General features: G+C 41.4%; 1 protein-coding gene across 1 annotated transcript in view; it reads right to left on the reverse strand.

The window, feature by feature from the left end:
• The window catches only part of LOC106610207 (kinesin-like protein KIF19), a 96,949-nt gene that overhangs the window by 22,863 nt on the left and 54,524 nt on the right, over positions 1 to 19,562 (reverse strand). The window contains exons 3-6 of the mRNA XM_014209412.3: positions 16,819 to 17,017; positions 14,096 to 14,232; positions 3,208 to 3,333; positions 1,334 to 1,528 (exon numbers count right to left, since the gene is read on the reverse strand). Coding sequence (XP_014064887.3) covers positions 1,334 to 1,528; positions 3,208 to 3,333; positions 14,096 to 14,232; positions 16,819 to 17,017 — 657 coding nt within the window. The remainder of the gene's footprint in view (positions 1 to 1,333; positions 1,529 to 3,207; positions 3,334 to 14,095; positions 14,233 to 16,818; positions 17,018 to 19,562) is intronic.

Consider the following 19,562-nt stretch of genomic DNA (forward strand, 5'->3'; position numbering starts at 1 on the left):
TAGATCGGCAGGTAAGGGTGCTCTCGAGCGGCTAGACGTTCTTTACCATTCGGCCATAAGATTTGCCACCAATGCTCCTTATAGGACACATCACTGCACTCTATACTCCTCTGTAAACTGGTCATCTCTGTATACCCATCGCAAGACCCATTGGTTAATGCTTATTTATAAAACCCTCTTAGGCCTCACTCCCCCCTATCTGAGATATCTACTGCAGCCCTCATACTCCACATACAACACCCATTCTGCCAGTCACATTCTGGTCCCCAAAGCACACACATCCCTGGGTTGCTCCTCTTTTCAGTTCACTGCAGCTAGCGACTGGAACGAGCTGCAACAAACACTCAAACTGGACAGTTTTATCTCAATCTCTTCATTCAAAGACTCAATCATGGACACTCTTACTGACAGTTGTGGCTGCTTTGTGTGATGTATTGTTGTCTCTACCTTCTTGACATTTGTGCTGTTGACTGTGCCCAATAATGTTTGTACCATGTTTTGTGCTGCTACCATGTTGTGTGCTACCATGTTGTTGTTATGTTGTGTTGCTACCATGCTGTGTTGTCATGTGCTGCTGCCTTGCTATGTTGTTGTCTTAGGTATCTCTTTATGTAGTGTTGTGTTGTCTCTCTTGTTGTGATGTGTGTTTTGTCCTATATTTATATTGTATTTTATTGTCCTGTCCCCGCAGATTGCCTTTTGTCTTTTGGTAGGCCGTCATTGTAAATAAGAATTTGTTCTTAACTGACTTGCCAAGTTAAATAAATGTTAAATAAAAATTAAAAATAAAATCAATGATATCATCCATTTTGTCATTGTTTATAACCCCGACATAAAGAAGACGCTGATAGACGGTCAACTATAGGGACATTAACCCCTTCCATTGTTCTTACACTGTGAAGGGCCTTTATTAAAGTGTCCTATAAACCCTGTTCCCTACATAGTACACTACTTCTGATTAGGGACCTATGGGTTTTAGTACAAATATAGGGTTTAGAGAGCCCCACCCCCAAACACACACACACACACACTGAAATGTCTGGAAGGAGACTGTGATGTTATGTCATGGACACAAGTAACAGACAACAAGTGAAAAAACTGAAACAGTCATGTTTACATACAAATACACAAATGCACGCACACACCCCTACACACACACACACACACACACACACACACACACACACACACACACACACACACACACACACACACACACACACACACACACACACACACACACACACACACACACACACACACACACACACACACACACACACTCCTACACACACCCCTACACACACCCCTACACACACATAGTGTTCCGCACCTGTGAGGCTCGTTCTGAGCCGGCAAGGTCGATCATGAAGAGGCGTGCGAAGCGGACTTCCTGTAGAAGGTCTCGACAGCGGCTCGTCTGCCTGACCGACACCTGCAGCACGGCATGGGACCGGGACGAAGTCTGGTTGGCTGCCGTGGGCTCCTGGGTACGCTGCTTATTACCCTTCATCAGCAGCTCCATGATCTGGCAGGAACACAGTCATAAAGCTCTATGTAGCTCTATGTAGCTCTAATATGAAGTGCTTGTAGATATGTTATGTAGGCTTCATAATATACAATATACGTATTTAGATAACAATGTATAGTTTGTAATTACAGTACCAGTCAACAGTTTGGACACACCTACTCATTCAAGGGTCTGCCTTGATGACAGCTTTGCACACTCTTGGCATTCTCTCAATCAGCTTCATGAGGTAGTCACCTGGAATGCATTTCAATTAACAAGTGTGCATTGTTAAAAGTTCATTCTTAATGTGTTTGAGCCAATCAGTTGTGTTATGACAAGGTAGGGTTGGAATACAGAAGATAGCCCTATTTGGTAAAAGACCAAGTCCATAATATGGCAAGAACAGCTCAAATAAGCAAAGAGAAACGACAGTCCATCATAACTTTGAGACATGAAGGTCACTCAATCCGGAACATTTGAAAAACGTTTCTTCAAGTGCAGTCGCAAAAACCATCAAGGGCTATGGTGTAACTGGCTCTCATGAGGACCACCACAGGAAAGGAAGACCCAGAGTTACCTCTGATGCAGAGGATAAGTTCATTAGAGTTAACTGCACCTCAGATTGCAGCCCAAATAAAATGCTTTACAGAGTTCAAGTAACAGACATCTCAACATCAACTGTTCAGATGAGGCTGCGTGAATCAGGCCTTCATGGTCAAATTGCTACAAAGAAACCACTACTAAAGGAGACCAATAATAAGAAGAGACTTGCTTGGGCCAAGAAACACAAGCAATGGACATCAGACCGGTGGAAATCTGGCCTTTGGTCTGATGAGTCCAAATTTGCGATTTTTGGTTCCAACTGCTGTGCCTTTGTGAGACATAGAGTGGGTGAACAGATGATCTCCGCATGTGTGGGTCCCACCGTGAAGCATATAGGAGGAGGTGTGATTGTGCTTTGCTGGTGGCACTGTCTGTGATTTATTTAGAATTCAAGGCCCAGTTAACCAGCATGGCTCCCACAGCATTCTGCAGCGATAAGTCATCCCATCTGGTTTGCGCTTAGTGGGACGATAATTTGTTTTTAAACAAGACAATGACCCAGCACACCTTCAGGCTGTGTAAGGGCTATTTGACCAAGAAGGAGAGTGATGGAGTGCTGCATCAGATGACCTGGTCCTCCACAATCACCCGACCTCAACCCAATTGAGATGGTTTGGGATGAGTTTGACGGCAGTGTGAAGGAAAAGCAGCCAACAAGTGCTCAGCATATGTGGGAACTCGTTCAAGGCTATTGGAAAAGCATTCCTAATGAAGCTGGTTGAGAGAATGCAAAGAGTGTGGAAAGCTGTCATCAAGGCAAAGGGTGGCTACTTTGAAGAATCTGAATCTAAAATATATTTTGATTTGTTTAACACTTTTCGGTTACTACATGATTCCATATGTGATTTTGATGTCTTCATTATTATTCAACAATGTAGAAAATAGTAAAAATAAAGAAAGCCCTTGAATGAGTAGGTGTGTCCGAACTTTTGACTGGTACTGTATGTGTTTTATGTATAGTGTGTGATGAAATCAAATATTATTTGTCACATGCGCCGAATACAACCGTTGTAGACTTTAGCGTGAAATGCTTGCTTACAAGTTCTTTGATCTTGTAAAGCATGGAGTTAGTGTGGCCAGATGTGACCTCTCACCTCTCGGGCATTGATAGTGCAGACCTCTGTGATGCCAGCCACCTGGATCTCTCCTTTAGAATCCTCTCTCAGGTCCAGGAACCCAGAGGATGGGTTGAGAAGGTCCCGGATCATCTCGTTGTAGATCTGGGAACAGGGAATGGGTCATTAGCTTCCAAATCACATCTCCGAAGCTCAACATCCAAGGATTTCTTATATTCAAGGAATTATTATATCCAAGAAATGATTCTATTCTTAAGCATGTAAATTATATTGTATAATATCTTGTAGAATAGCTTGTAGAATATATTGTAGAAGAATAGCTTGTAGAAGAGCTTGTAGAATAATAACTGACAGAATAATAGCTTGTAGAAGAATAGCTTGTCGAAGAACAGCTTGTCGAAGAATAGATTGCAGAATAGCTTCTAGAAAAATAGCTTCTAGAAATATAGCTTGCAGAATAGCTTGCAGAATAGCTTGTATAATAGCTTGTAGTAGAATAGCTTGTAGAATAGCTTGTAATTGAATAGCTTATAGAAGAATAGCTTGTAGAATAGCTTGAAGAAGAATAGCATGTAGAATAGCTTAAAGAAGAATAGCTTGTAGAATAGCTTGTAGAATAGCTTGTAGAAGAATAGCTTGTAGAAGAATAGCTTGTAGAAGAATAGCTTGTAGAAGAAAAGCTTGTAGAACAGCTTGTAGAATTATTTTAATTAAAAAAAAATGTTTTACCTTTATTTAACTAGGCAAGTCAGTTAAGAACAAATTCTTATTTTCAATGACGGCCTAGGAACAGTGGGTTAACTGCCTTGGAATAGCTTGTAGTAGAGTAGCTTGTAGAATAGCTTGTAGTAGAATTGCTTGTAGTAGAATAGCTTGTAGAATAGCTTTGTAGAATAATATATTGTAGAATAACTTGTAGTAGAATAGCTTGAAGAAGAATAGCTTGTAGAAAAGCGTATAGAATAACTTGTAGTTGAATAGCTTGTAGAATAACTTGTAGTAGAATAGCTTGAAGTAGAATAGCTGGTAGAATAATAGCCTGTAGTAGAATAGCTTGTAGAATAATAGCTTGTAGAATAGCTAGTAGTAGAATAGCTTGTAGAATAGCTCATAGAATAGCTTGTTGTAGAATAGCTTGTAGAATAACTTGTAGAAGAATAGCTTGTGGAATAGCTTGTAGAATAGCTTGAGTAGAATAGCTTGCAGAACAGCTTGTAGTTGAACAGCTGTTGCGATCGTGAGGAAAGACGGACCAAGGCGCAGCGTGATTAGACTTCCACATCTTTAATATACAGTGAAACTTCCACAAAACAATAAACAAACAACGAAACGTGACCTAACTGGTGCAACAAGCACATACACAAAACAATATCCCACAAAGCAGGTGGGAGAAAGGGCTTCCTAAATATGATCCCCAATTAGAGGCAACGATTACCAGCTGCCTCTAATTGGGAACCATACAACTCACCAACATAGAAATAGACTGACTAGAACACCCCCCTAGACATGCTCTGACCTAAACACCATAGAGAACCTGTGGTGGCTAATTTCTGCATTACCAAATGAGGAGTTACAAACACACCAGTCCGAGTTAAACTACATCTTTAATACTTAATTAAGATACTTTTGCAAAAGTTCTTGACCCCACTAATGCATTCTCTCGAATGAACCAGGAAGGTGATTACAGAATTGCTACAGGGATCTTTTATAGCAACGATACAGCCCCTTCAACGTACATTGACAAACCACAGATACTTAGTAACAGTTCACAAAGGTTAAGTTTTGTATGACAGATATCAATAAAACACATCAGACAGTAACTGCTATTTCAACAGGATTAATGGTATAGCCCAGTATCTGGTCTCCTTAGAACTGTCCCTCCCTGATACGGTATTGAACAGAACTATTTCATCCAATGGCATATATCAATTGTCAACTCTAGATACTCCCATCTCAAGCAAACCCCCTCTTGACCTCACTCCTGGACAGGCTCACTGGGGGGAGTGAGCCTCTAGGCCATATATTATCACAGGATAAGTGTGAGATCTAAGAGACCATGGTCCCAGACACTGCCATAAACCTCCCCACAATAAGGAAACGGAGGGTGTGACTTGCTCACAGACATTGTGGAGACAAGTCATTGGTTCCCCAGTAATCACGCTATCCCTTCACATGGTTTAAGCATAGGTAAAGACACATTCCCATGACGACAAGTCTGACCTCTCCCCTCTCTGGGCCCCAAGTGTCTGAGCCCCAGCTAAGGTAGACATGCAACTGAAAAGACACCAGAGTCCAATGGACACTTTCTAATGACAAGTACCTCAAATAAGCATATTATACTAATAAAACATCTTAATTATCTATGTTACCCAACTAATTCTGATTCGTCCACGACAAACCAAGGGCTCTCTATGGTCAGGGCGTGACAACAGCTTGTAGTAGAATAGCTTGTAGAATAACTTGTAGTAGAATAACTTGTGGTAGAATAGCTTGTAGAAAAATAGCTTGTAGAATAGCTTGTAGAAGAATAGCTTGTAGAACAGCTTGTAGGATAATAGCTTGTAGAATAATAGCTTGTAGAATAGCTTGCAGAAAAGCTTGTAGAATAGCTAGTAGAAAAATAGCTTGTAGTGGAATAGCTTGTAGAAGAATAGCTTGTAGTAGTTTGTAGAAAAGCTTGTAGTAGAATAGCTTGAGGAAGAATAGCTTGTAGAATAGCTTGTAGAAGAAGAGCTTGTAGAATATCTTGTAGGATAATAGCTTGTAGAATAGCTTGCAGAATGGCTTGTAGAATAGCTTGAAGAATAACTTGTAGTAGAATAGCTTGTAGTAGAATAGCTTGTAGTAGAATACCTTGTAGTAGAATACCTTGTAGAAGAGCTTGTTGGATAACAGCTTGTCATAGAATAATAGCGTGTAGAATAGCTTGCAGAATAGCTTGTAGAATAGCTTGTAGAATAATAGCATGTAGTAGAATAGCTTGTAGAAGAATAGCTTGTAGTAGAATAGCTTGTAGAATAGCTTGTAGTAGAATAGCTTGTAGTATAGCTTGAAGTAGAACAGCTTGTAGTAGAAGAGCTTGTAGAAGAATAGCTTGTAGTAGAATAGCTTGTAGAACAGCTTGTAGTAGAATAGCTTGTAGAAGAACTTGCAGTAAAATATTTTGTATTAGAATAGCTTGTAGAATAACCTGTAGTTGAATAGCTTGTTGTAGAATAGCTTGTAGTAGAATAGCTTGTAGTAGAATAGCTTATAGAATAATAGCTTTTAGAATAGCTAGTATTAGAAAAGCTTGTAGAATAACTTGTTGAAAAATAACATGTGGAATAGCTTGTAGAATAGCTTGTAGTAGAATAGCTAGTAGTAGAATAGCTTGTAGAACAATAGCTTGTAGAATAGCTTGCATAATAGCTTGTAGAACAGCTTGTAGTAGAATAGCTAGTAGTAGAATGGCTTGTAGAATAATAGCTTGTAGAATAGCTTGCATAATAGCTTATAGAATAGCTTGTACAATAATAGCTTGTAGAATAGCTTGTAGTAGAATAGCTTGTAATACAAAAGCTTGCAGAATAGCTTGTAGAATAGCTTGTAGTAGAAAAGCTTGTAGTAGAATAGCTTGTAGAAGCTATAGTCTGTAGTAGAATAGCAGGTAGTAGAATAGCTAGTTGTAGAATATCTTGTAGAATAGCTCATAGAATATCTTGATGTAGAATAGCTTGAAGTAGATTAGCTTGTAGAATAATTTATAGAAAAGCTTGTAGAATAACTTGTACTAGAATAGCTTGCAGAATAGCTTAAAGAATAGCTTGTAGAAGAATATCTTCTAAAAATATAGCTTGTAGAATAAAAGCTTGTAGTAGAAAAGCTTGTAGAATAATAGCTTGTGGAATAGATTGTAAAATAGTTTGTAGTAGAATAGCTAGTAGTAGAATAGCTTGCAGAATAGCTTATAGAATAGCTTGTTGAATAGATGGTAGAATAATAGCTTATAGAATAGCTTATAGAATAGCTTGTAGTGTAATAGCGTGTAGAATAATAGCTTATAGAAAGCTTGTAGAATAGCTTGTAAAATAATAGCTTATAGAATAGCTTATAGAATAGTTTGTAGAATAATAGCTTGGAGTATAATAGCTTGTAGAATTGCTTGAAGAATAACTTGTAGTAGAATAGCTTGTAGAATAATAGTTATTAGAATAGATTGCAGAATAATAGCTTGTAAATTAGCTTGTAGTATAATAGCTTGAAGAAGAATAGCTTGTAGAATAGCTTGTAGAAGAAAAGCTTGTAGAATATCTTGTAGAATAATAGCTTGTAGAATAGCTTGTAGTATAGCTTGTAGAATTGTTTGTTAATAGCTTGTAGAATAAAAGCTTGTTGAATAGCTTGTATAAATGCTTGTAGTTGAATAGCTTGTAGTAGAATAGCTTGTAGAATAACCTGTAGTAGAATGGCTTGTAGAATAACTTGTAGTAGAATAGCTTGTGGTACAATAGCTTCTGGTAGAATAGCTTGTAGAATAGCATGTAGAAGAATAGCTTGTACAATAGCTTGTAGAATAGATTGTAGGATTATAGCTTGTAGAATAGCTTGTAGACGAATAGCTTGTAGAAAAATAGCTTGTAGTAGAATAGCTTGTACTGGAATAGCTTGTAGTAGAATAGCTTGTACTGGAATAGCTTGTAGTAGAATAGCTTGTAGAATAGCTTGTAGTAGAATAGGTTGTAGTAGAATAGGTTGTAGTAGAATAGCTTGTAGAATAGCTTGTAGAATAATTGTTTGTAGAATAGCTTGTAGAATAAAAGCTTATAGAATAGCTTATAGAATAGCATGTAGAATAATAGCTTATAGAATAGCTTGTAGAGGAATAGCTTGTAGAATAACTAGTAGAGTAATAGCTTGTAGAAAAGCTTGTAGAGTAGCTTGAAGAAGAATAGTTTGTAGAATAATAGCTTGTAAAATAGTTTATAGAATAGAATAGCTTGTAGAATAATAGCTTGTAGTAGAATAGCTTGTAATAGAATAGCTTGTAGAATAATAGCTTGTAGAATAGCTTGTAGAATAATAGCTTATATAATAGATTATATAATAGCTAGTACTAGAATAGCTTGTAGTAGAATAGCTTGTCGTAGAATAGCTTGTAGAATAGTGTGTAGTAGAATAGCTTATAGAATAGCTTGTAGTAGAATAGCTTGTAGAATAGTTTGTAGAATAGCTTGTAGAGCAGCTTATAGAACAGCTTGTAGAAGAATAGTTTGTAGAAGAATAGCTTGTAGAAAAATAGCTTATACAATATCTTATTCAATAGCTTGTAGATGAATAGCTTATAGAATAGCTTGTTGAATAGCTTGCAGAATAATAGCTTAATGAATAGCTTATAGAATAGCTTGTAGTAGAATCGTTTGTAGAATAATAGTTTATAGAATAGCTTGTAGAATATTAGCTCATAGAATAGCTTATAGAATAGCTTGTAGTGGAATAGCTTGTAATAGAATAGCTTGTAGAATAATAGCTTATAGAATAGCTTGTAGAATACCTTGTAGAATATTAGCTTATGGAATAGCTTATAGAATAGATTGTAGAATAGCTTATAGAATAATAGCTTATAGAACAGATTATAGAATAGGTTGTAGTAGAATAGCTTGTAGAATAATAGCTTGTAGAACAGATTGCAGAATAATAGTTTGTAGAATAGCTTGTAGTGTAATAGCTTGAAGAAGAATAGTTTGTAGAATAGCTTGTAGAAGAACAGCTTGTAGAATAGCTTTTAGAAAAATAGCTTGTAGAATAGCTTGTAGTATAGCGTGTAGAATAGTTTGTTAATAGCTTGTAGAATAAAAGCTTGTAGAATAGCTTGTATAATAGCTTGTAGTTGAATAGCTTGTAGTAGAATAGCTTGTAGAATAACCTGTAGTAAAATAGCTTGTAGAATAACTTGTACTAGAATAGCTTGTGGTAGAATAGCTTCTGGTTGAATAGCTTGTAGAATAGCTTGTAGAAGAATAGCTTGTAGAATAGCTGTCACGACTTCCGCCGAAGTCGGTCCCTCTCCTTGTTTGGTCGGCGTTCGGCCCGTGGACGTCACCAACCTTCTAGCCATCGCCGATCCACTTTTCATTTTCCATTTGTTTTGTCTTTGTTTTACACACCTGGTTTCAATTCTCCAATTACTTGTTCATTATTTAACCCTCTGTTCCCCCATGGTTTTTGTGATTGTTTGTATGTATACGGTCCGTTATTGTGGGCTAGTTTATTGTGTTGTATTTATTGATTCTTTGATTTCTTCTGTCCTGCGCCTGACTCCTCCACACCAGCTACACACAGGCCGATTACAATAGCTTGCAGAATAAAAGCTTGTAGAATAGCTTGTATAATAGCTTGTAGTTGAATAGCTTGTAGTAGAATAGCTTGTATAATAGCTTGTAGTAGAATAGCTTGTAGAATAGCATATAGAATAACTTGTAGAAGAATAGTTTGTAGAATAATAGCTTTTAGAAAAATAGCTTATAGAATATCTTATAGAATAGCTTGTAGAATAGTTTGTAGTAGAATAGCTTGTATAATATCTTGTAGTAGAATATATTGTAGACTAGCTTGTAGAAGAATAGCTTGTAGAGCAGCTTATAGAACAGCTTGTAGATGAATAGTTTGTAGAAGAATAGCTTGTAGAAAAATAGCTTATAGAATATCTTATTGAATAGCTTGTAGATTAATAGCTTGCAGAATAATAGCTTAATGAAAAGCTTATAGAATAGCTTGTAGTGGAATAGCTTGTAGAATAATAGCTTATAGAATAGCTTGTAGAATAGCTTGTAGAATAAAAGTTAATAGAATAGCTTATAGAATAGCTTGTAGAATAGCTTGTAGAATAATAGCTTATAGAATATCTTGTAGTAGAATAGCTTGTAGAAGAATAGCTTGCAGTAGAATAGCTTGTTGTAGAATCGCTTGTAGTAGAATAGCTTGTAGTGGAATAGCTTGTAGAATAGCTTGTAGTAGAATAGCTTGGAGTAGAATAGCTTGTAGAAGAATAGCTTGTAGAAAAATGCATAGAAGAACAGCTTGTAGAATAGCTTGTAGAAAAATAGCTTGAAGAAGAATAGTTTGTAGAATAATAGCTTGTAGAATAATAGCTTATAGAATAATAGCTTGTAGAATAGCTTGCAGAATAATTGCTTGTAGAATAATAGGTTATATAATACCTTATATAATAGCTTGTACTAGAATAGCTTTTAATAGAATAATTTGTCGTAGAATAGCTTGTAGAATAGCGTGTAATAGAATAGCTTGTAGAATAGCTTGTAGTAGAATAGCTTGTAGAATAGCTTGTAGTAGAATAGCTTGTAGAATAGCTTGTAAAATAACTTGTAGATGAATAGCTTATAGAATAGCTTGTAGAAGAATAGTTTGTAAAAGAATAGCTTGTAGAATAATAGCTTATAGAATAGCTTACGGAATAGCTTGTAGAATAATAGCTTATAGAATAGCTTGTAGAATAATAGCATATAGAAGAATACCTTGTAGAATAACAGCTTACAGAATAGTTTATAGAATAGCTTGTAGTTGAATCATAAGATAGCATGTGTCAAACTTCATATCAATGGCATTATGTCATTTCTATGTCTTATGCATTCTGTAATCAATGCTAATTTCTTCCAAACACAAGGACACTAGCTGTTGCTCATTCTACTCTAGAAATATTTCTCTGCTGGACGTCTTTAGCTGATTGAGTGTTCTTTCCATTTTTGGTCTTTTTAATAAAGAGCTTTCAATCATCTGTCTCTTTCTGTCTTTCTGCCAAATGAAGACAGGATGAACAACTTAGAGTGAATCTCTGCATGCGTCACTGTTTGCTTAGAAGGAATACCATTATGTTATCAACCATAATCATGAAGGTTGCTACCATCGCATCACTCCTTGTCAAGGTTTCTTTTCATTATGATGATTGTTCTTGGAAAGAAATTGGGAATTAATTATACAAAATAAGCACAATGTTAAGGTAAGCTTGCCGACAAAATGAACCACTTTCAAATACTGACAAAGCAGTGTAAATCAATCTGAATTAAAGAGATAGGGAGTCAATGTGATATGTGGAACAAGAATGGATGCTGTTGTAATTTGTTTAGAGGCTCTCTCAAACAGATGGACATCCTTTTTAGGTTCCAATATCAAGGGCTTTGACATTGTGCATATATACACTGCTCAGAAAAATAAAGGGAACACTTAAACAACACAATGTAACTCCAAGTCAATCACACTTCTGTGAAATCAAACTGTCCACTTAGGAAGCAACACTGATTGACAATAAATGTCACATGCTGTTGTGCAAATGGAATAGACAACAGGTGGAAATTATAGGCAATTAGCAAGACACCCCCAATAAAGGAGTGGTTCTGCAGGTGGTGACCACAGACCACTTCTCAGTTCCTATGCTTCCTGGCTGATGTTTTGGTCACTTTTGAATGCTGGCGGTGCTTTCACTCTAGTGGTAGCATGAGACGGAGTCTACAACCCACACAACTGGCTCAGGTAGTGCAGCTCATCCAAGATGGCACATCAATGCGAGCTGTGGCAAGAAGGTTTGCTGTGTCTGTCAGTGTAGTGTCCAGAGCATGGAGGCGCTACCAGGAGAAAGGCCAGTACATCAGGAGACGTGGAGGATGCCGTAGGAGGGCAACAACCCAGCAGCAGGACCGCTACCTCCGCCTTTGTGCAAGGAGGAGCAGGAGGAGCACTGCCAGATTCCTGCAAAATGACCTCCAGCAGGCCACAAATGTGCATGTGTCTGCTCAAACGGTCAGAAACAGACTCCATGAGGGTGGTATGAGGGCCCGACGTCCACAGGTGGGGGTTGTGGTTACAGCCCAACACCGTGCAGGACGTTTGGCATTTGCCAGAGAACACCAAGATTGGCAAATTCGCCACTGGTGCCCTGTGCTCTTCACAGATGAAAGCAGGTTCACACTGAGCACGTGACAGACGTGACAGAGTCTGGAGACACCGTGGAGAACGTTCTGCTGCCTGGAACATCCTCCAGCATGACCGGTTTGGCGGTGGGTCAGTCATGGTGTGGGGTGGCATTTCTTTGGGGGGCCGCACAGCCCTCCATGTGCTCGCCAGAGGTAGCCTGACTGCCATTAGGTACCGAGATGAGATCCTCAGACCCCTTGTGAGACCATTTGCTGGTGCGGTTGGCCCTGGGTTCCTCCTAATGCAAGACAATGCTCAACCTCATGTGGCTGGAGTGTGTCAGCAGTTCCTGCAAGAGGAAGGCATTGATGCTATGGACTGGCCCGTCCGTTCCCCAGACCTGAATCCAATTGAGCACATCTGGGACATCATGTCTCGCTCCATCCACCAACGCCACGTTGCACCACAGACTGTCCAGGAGTTGGCGGATGCTTTAGTCCAGGTCTGGGAGGAGATCCCTCAAGAGACCATCCGCCACCTCATCAGGAGCATGCCCAGGATTACACTGGCTGTTGAGTAGGTGGGACGCAAGCGTCCCACCTAGCCCATCGAGGTTAAAGGGAGTGCTCCTAATCTCAGCTTGTTACCTGTATAAAAGACACCTGTCCACAGACGCAATCAATCAATCAGATTCCAAACTCTCCACCATGGCCAAGACCAAAGAGCTCTCCAAGGATGTCAGGGACAAGATTGTAGACCTACACAAGGCTGGAATGGGCTACAAGACCATCGCCAAACAGCTTGGTGAGAAGGTGACAGCAGTTGGTGCGATTATTCGCAAATGGAAGAAACACAAAAGACCTGTCAATCTCCATCGGCCTGGGGCTCCATGCAAGATCTCACCTCGTGGAGTTGCAATGATCATGAGAACGGTGAGGAATCAGCCCAGAACTACACGGGAGGACCTTGTCAATGATCTCAAGGCAGCTGGGACCATAGTCACCAAGAAAACAATTGGTAACACACTACGCCGTGAAGGACTGAAATCCTGCAGCGCCCGCAAGGTCCCCCTGCTCAAGAAAGCACATATACATGCCCGTCTGAAGTTTGCCAATGAACGTCTGAATGATTCAGAGGATAACTGGGTGAAAGTGTTGTGGTCAGATGAGACCAAAATGGAGCTCTTTGGCATCAACTCAACTCGCCGTGTTTGGAGGAGGAGGAATGCTGCCTATGACCCCAAGAACACCATCCCTACCGTCAAACATGGAGGTGGAAACATTATGCTTTGGGGGTGTTTTTCTGCTAAGGGGACAGGACAACTTCACCACATCAAAGGGACGATGGACGGGGCCATGTACCGTCAAATCTTGGGTGAGAACCTCCTTCCCTCAGCCAGGGCAATGAAAATGGGTCGTGGATGGGTCTTCCAGCATGAGAATGACCCAAAACACACGGCCAAGGCAACAAAGGAGTGGCTCAAGAAGAAGCACATTAAGGTCCTGGAGTGGCCTAGTCAGTCTCCAGACCTTAATCCCATAGAAAATCTGTGGAGGGAGCTGAAGGTTCGAGTTGCCAAACGTCAGCCTCTAAACCTTAATGACTTGGAGAAGATCTGCAAAGAGGACTGGGACAAAATCCCTCCAGAGATGTGTGCAAACCTGGTGGCCAACTACAAGAAACATCTGACCTCTGTGATTGCCAACAAGGGTTTTGCCACCAAGTACTAAGTCATGTTTTGCAGAGGGGTCAAATACTTATTTACCTCATTAAAATGCAAATCAATTTATAACATTTTTGACATGCGTTTTTCTGAATTTTTTGTTTTTATTCTGTCTCTCACTGTTCAAATAAACCTACCATTAAAATTATAGACTGATCATTTCTTTGTCAGTGGGCAAACGTACAAAATCAGCAGGGGATCAAAAACTTTTTTCCCTCACTATATAGGGAATAGGGTTCAACCTGGGATGCAAACAGAGACAGTATGTATTCTCACCTCCAGGTATGACATGAAGATGTTGTACTGCATGTCATCGCTGGTCTCCTCGATGGCTTTGAACAGGTCATTTAGAGTGTGTACGTAGATCCCCGGTTCTCTGTCCGTCCCTAACATAGTGAAGGTCTTCCCACAACCTACACACACACACACACACACACACAGACACACACACACACACACACACACACACACACACACACACACACACACACACACACACACACACACACACACAATCACAGTTTTCAGGTTGAGTTGGAGAACAATAGTGTCAATACCAAACAGCATTGAAAGGCATTGAAGGGCATTGAACGGCACTGAACGGCACTGAACGGCATTGAAGAGCATTGAAGGGTATTGAATGGCATTGAAGAGCATTGAAGGCCATTGAACAACATTGAACGGCATTTAAGGAAATTGAAGGGCATTGAACGGCATTGAAGGGCATTGGACGGCATTAAAGAGAATTGAACGGCATTGATGGGCATTGAACGGCATTGAAGGGCATTGAATGGCATTGAAAAGCATTGAAGAGCATTGTACAGCATTGAACAGCATTGCACAGCCTTGAACAGCATTGAACAGCCTTGACCAGCATTGAACAGCCTTGAACAGCAATGAAGAGAAAAGTGCAGTTGCAAAAACCATCAAGCGCTATGATGAAACTGGATCTCATGAGGACCGCCACAGGAAAGGAAGATCCAGATTTACCTCTGCTGCAGAGGATAAGTTCATTAGAGCTACCAGCCTTAGAAATTGCAGCTCAAATAAATGCTTCACAAAGTTCAAGTAACAGACATCTCAACATCAACTATTCAGAGGAAACTGTATGAATCAGGCCGTTATGGTTGAATTGCTGCAAAGAAACCACTACTAAAGGACCCCAATAATAAGAAGAGACTTGCTTGGGCCAAGAAACACAAGCAATGGACAATAGCCTGGCGGAAATCTGTCCTTTGAGTCCAAATGTGAGATTTTTGATTCCAACCGCCGTGTCTTTGTGAGATGCAGAGTAGGATGATTTTGGCATGTGTGGTTCCCACCGTGAAGCATGGAAGAGGTGTGATGGTGTGTGGGTGCTTTTCTGGTGACACGGTCTGTGATGTATTTACAATTCAAGGCACACTTAACCAGCATGGCTACAACAGCATTCTGCAGCGATACACCATCCCATCTGGTTCGCGCTTAGTGGGACTATCATTTGTTTTTCAACAGGACAGTGACCCAACACACCTCCAGGCTGTGTAAGGGCTATTTGACCAAGAAGGAGAGTGATGGAGCGCTGCATCAGATGACCTGGCCTCCACAGTCACCCGACCTCAACCCAAATGAGATGGTTTGGGATGAGTTGGACTGCAGAGTGAAGGAAAAGCAGCCAACAAGTGCTCAGCATATGTGGGGATTCCTTCAAGACTGCTGGAAAAGCATTCCAGCTGAAGATGGTTGAGAGAATGCCATGAGTGTGCAAAGCTGTCATTAAGGCAAAGGGTGGGTCTTTGTAGAATTTCAAATATATTTTGATTTGTGATTTGTGATTCCAAATGTGTTATTTCATAGTTTTGATGTCTTAACTATTGTTCCACAATGTAGAAAATAGTACAAATATAGAAAAACCCTTGAATGAGTAGGCGTTCTAAAACTTTTGACCGGTAGTTTACATTTATATTTACTTCATTTAGCAAAATCTCTTATCACACCATAGTGCCATCAGACTTCTGATACTAATGTAGGGTGAAAGGGGGCCACAAAATTGTGAACCACTATAAAGAAATGGGATAGAAAAGTATTTTGAAAATACAAACTACAGCTCTCCCCATCTATTCCAGAGTGTGTTACTGAAGTAGACCCTAGAGAGATGAAAACAGCAACATCAGCAATGCAGGTGTTATGTACACATCCAGCAGCCAACAGCCCACCCACACCCTCCCTATGACCTTGAGTTCACTGTACGCCCCATGGAGTTGCAGTACCTACTCTGTCCCATGCGGGGACAGCCTAACACATCATATTCAATACCATACCTTAGCAGGATGGAGTAATAATGTCAACGTAACGATAGGACACTAACACCTCATCAGGAGCATGCCCAGGCGTTGTAGGGAGGTCATACAGGCACGTGGAGGCCACACACACTACTGTGCCTCATTTTGACTAGTTTTAAGGACATTACATCAAAGTTGGATCAGCCTGTAGTGTGGTTTTCCACTTTAATTTTGAGTGTGACTCCAAATCCAGACCTCCATGGGTTGATAAATTGGATTTCCATTGATTATTTTTGTGTGATTTTGTTGTCAGCACATTCAACTATGTAAAGAAAAAAGTATTTAATAAGATTATTTCTGTCATTCAGATCTAGGATGTGTTGTTTAAGTGTTCCCTTTATTTTCTTGAGCAGTATACATAACAAGAGATAACCATGGATAAAAAGGCATCTGGTCAGGATCATCAACCCCCAGGCTGTTATTTCCTGGGTAATGTTCTCCTCTGCCGCCCATTGTTTGGTCAATAGAGGCTTAGTTCTCCCCTGCCGCCCAGTGGGTGGTAGATAGAGGCTTAGTTCTCCCCTGGTGCCCAGTAGTTGGTAGATATAGGCTTAGACCAGCCCTGGTGCCCAGTGGGTGGTAAATTGAGGCTTAGACCAGCCCTGAGGACAACACATACAGGGACAGAGGACACACACACCCGCAATTAGAATAGAGGATAGGGCGGCTATGACAAACCTGTGGGTCCGTAGGCAAAAACAGTGGCGTTGTAGCCGGATATGAGGCCTTCGATCAGGCCCTTGGTCGTGGCTCTGTACACCTCTTCCTGGTTGGCTGAGCAGTCAAATGCAACGTCGAACATATAGGTCTTCTCCCGGGACCGGTTAGCACGCAGGATATTATCTGGATCCTCCATGGGGTTCATCAGAACAACCATCTATAGCAGGGAGGGAGGAGGAGGGGGGGGGAGGAAGGAAGGAAGGAAGGAGGCGGGAGGGAGATGGAGGGATGGGGGAGAGGGGAGAATGGATGGAGGAGGGAGAGGGAGAAGGAGGGGGAAGGAGGGAGCGAGGGAGAAGGATGGAAAGGGAGGGAGGGAGGGAGGAGGGAGGGGTAGGTAGCGATGGGGAAAGGGGAGAAGGGAGGAGGCAAGAGGAGAAGGGAGGGAGCAGGAGGAGGAGGAGGGAGGGAGCAACGGAGAAGGGGGACAAGGGAGGGAGGAGGGGGAGGCAGGAGGAGGGTGGAGGAGGGGGAAGGGAGGAGGGAGGGGAGGAGGGACAGAGGGGCAGAGAAGGATGAAAAGAGAGATAAAGGGACATTTGAATGATTAGTCATCACACTAGAGAAACATCATTGCATAACATATAATAATACTTTTTGTTTTAAAATAAACACTCGAAGGTCAAATCATCTGAATGAATCTGGCAGTAGAGAATGACTGCTATTATCCCAGAGGCCCACTACACTCCTCATTCACTCCTGCTGCCATCTGCCACAGTATGACTGTCTGCACCGTAATGGCTGACAGTTACCCAGCTCTGTGCAGGTAATTCAAGTGGTGAAGAGAAACGGATGGGCACAGCAGCAGCCAGTGGAGGGGTCTGAAGATTTAAACAGGGCCTTTAATCCATCTGCAGCTGGAGACACAAAGGGCCCAGGGGCCCTCCTGTTGGGTAGAGCCCTGAGTGCCACAGTGCCCCTCCACACACACACTGCGTCCCAATTCCCTCTATTCCCTAGTGCACTCATATGACCCTGGTCTAAAGTAGTGCACTACAGTATATATGGTGTTGGAGCACATTTGGGTGTACACTCCAGACCACCAAGGGCAGATAAATGGTGAACACATCAGGGGATCTACAAACACATGTATGCTGTTTGAAAGTATGCTGTATGTGTGTATGGTGGAAGAACTCATGGTTCTAACCACAATCAAACCAATGCAAGAAACACCAAACAAGATACAAAGGATTGCTACAGTCAACTCTTCAAATCAGTATTCATTCATTCAAGGTAACCACTATTGCTAAGTTTGAGGTGTCTAATTGCTACCATCCACTCACCTAGTGACATTGGCTACTTAAAAATCTAGGATTTCAGAGTCCATCCACAGGGGCACATCACAGGGGCACATCACAGTGGCATATGATAGGAGCACATCACAGGGGCACATCACAGTGGCATATTATAGGAGCACATCACAGGGGCACATCACAGTGGCATATGATAGGAGCACATCACAGGGGCAAATTACAGGAGCACATCACAGGGGCACATCGGGCGATAGGAGCACATCACAGGGGCAAATTACAGGAGCACATCACAGGGGCACATCACAGGGGCACATCACAGTGGCATATGATAGGAGCACATCACAGGGGCACATCACAGTGGCACATCACAGGGGCAAATTACACGAGCACATCACAGGGGCACATCACAGGGGCACATCACAGTGGCATATGATAGGAGCACATCACAGGGGCAAATTACAGGAGCACATCACAGGGGCACACCACAGGGGCACATCACAGTGGCACATGATAGGAGCACATCACAGGGGCCCATCACAGTGGCACATCACAGGGGCAAATTACAGGAGCACATCACAGGGGCACATCACAGGGGCACATCACAGTGGCACATGATAGGAGCACATCACAGGAGCACAGCACAGGGGCAAAATACAGGAGCACATCACAGGGGCACATCACAGGGGCACATCACAGTGGCACATCACAGGGGCACATCACAGGGGCACATCACAGTGGCATGGTGTCAGAATGTAATGACTGTAATAATGAAGAGAACTCATTCCATTACAGCCAGGGGAAACACTTAGACAGGATTGTGAACATTATTCACTTCACTAAGGCGTCATCTGGGAGACCTAGCCAGCTCCCCAGACCTGTGTTCGCCAGCAGAGGAGTGAGTCAAAGCTCAGGAGTCAGTTGGACACTGTGGTGAATATTAAAACATTGTCTCTTGAACGTCGCTCTCTTTTTTGAGTAGACTTCAGGGCTACTGGATGTTGTAGTGCGTGTGCGTTCAGGTTTGAAATGGTCTGTTTTGTTCATGTCCAGCTCTGAGGGTCTGGAGACAGCCTTTAGGTTCAGGACAGTGTGTGTATGTTGTGTGTGTGTGTCTGTCTCTCTGTGTATGTGTGACTGAATGGTCTGGATCTGGTCTAGTATCCACAGCACAGCCCTGTTTGATAACTCCTCAGTAATGGAGCTTCTCACTTTGAAGCCTCTTGGTTTAAATTCAAGAGGAGAAATCTGACTTTTAAAAGCATACAATTACAGAGACAGAACAAAACAAACACCCAGCTGTAATCAACAAACAGAGGAGAGGATTGAGGTAAGGGGGGGAGAGAGGAGAATGATAGAGGGAGAGAGAGAGGAGAGAGGCGGGGAAGATAGGAGAAAGAGAGAGAGGCAAGAGAGGGGGGGGAAGAGAGAGAGGAGAAAGAGAGAGGGAGA

This window comes from Salmo salar, chromosome 01, assembly GCF_965601325.2.
Source record: "Salmo salar chromosome 01, fSalSal1, whole genome shotgun sequence".
Taxonomy (NCBI): domain Eukaryota; kingdom Metazoa; phylum Chordata; class Actinopteri; order Salmoniformes; family Salmonidae; genus Salmo; species Salmo salar.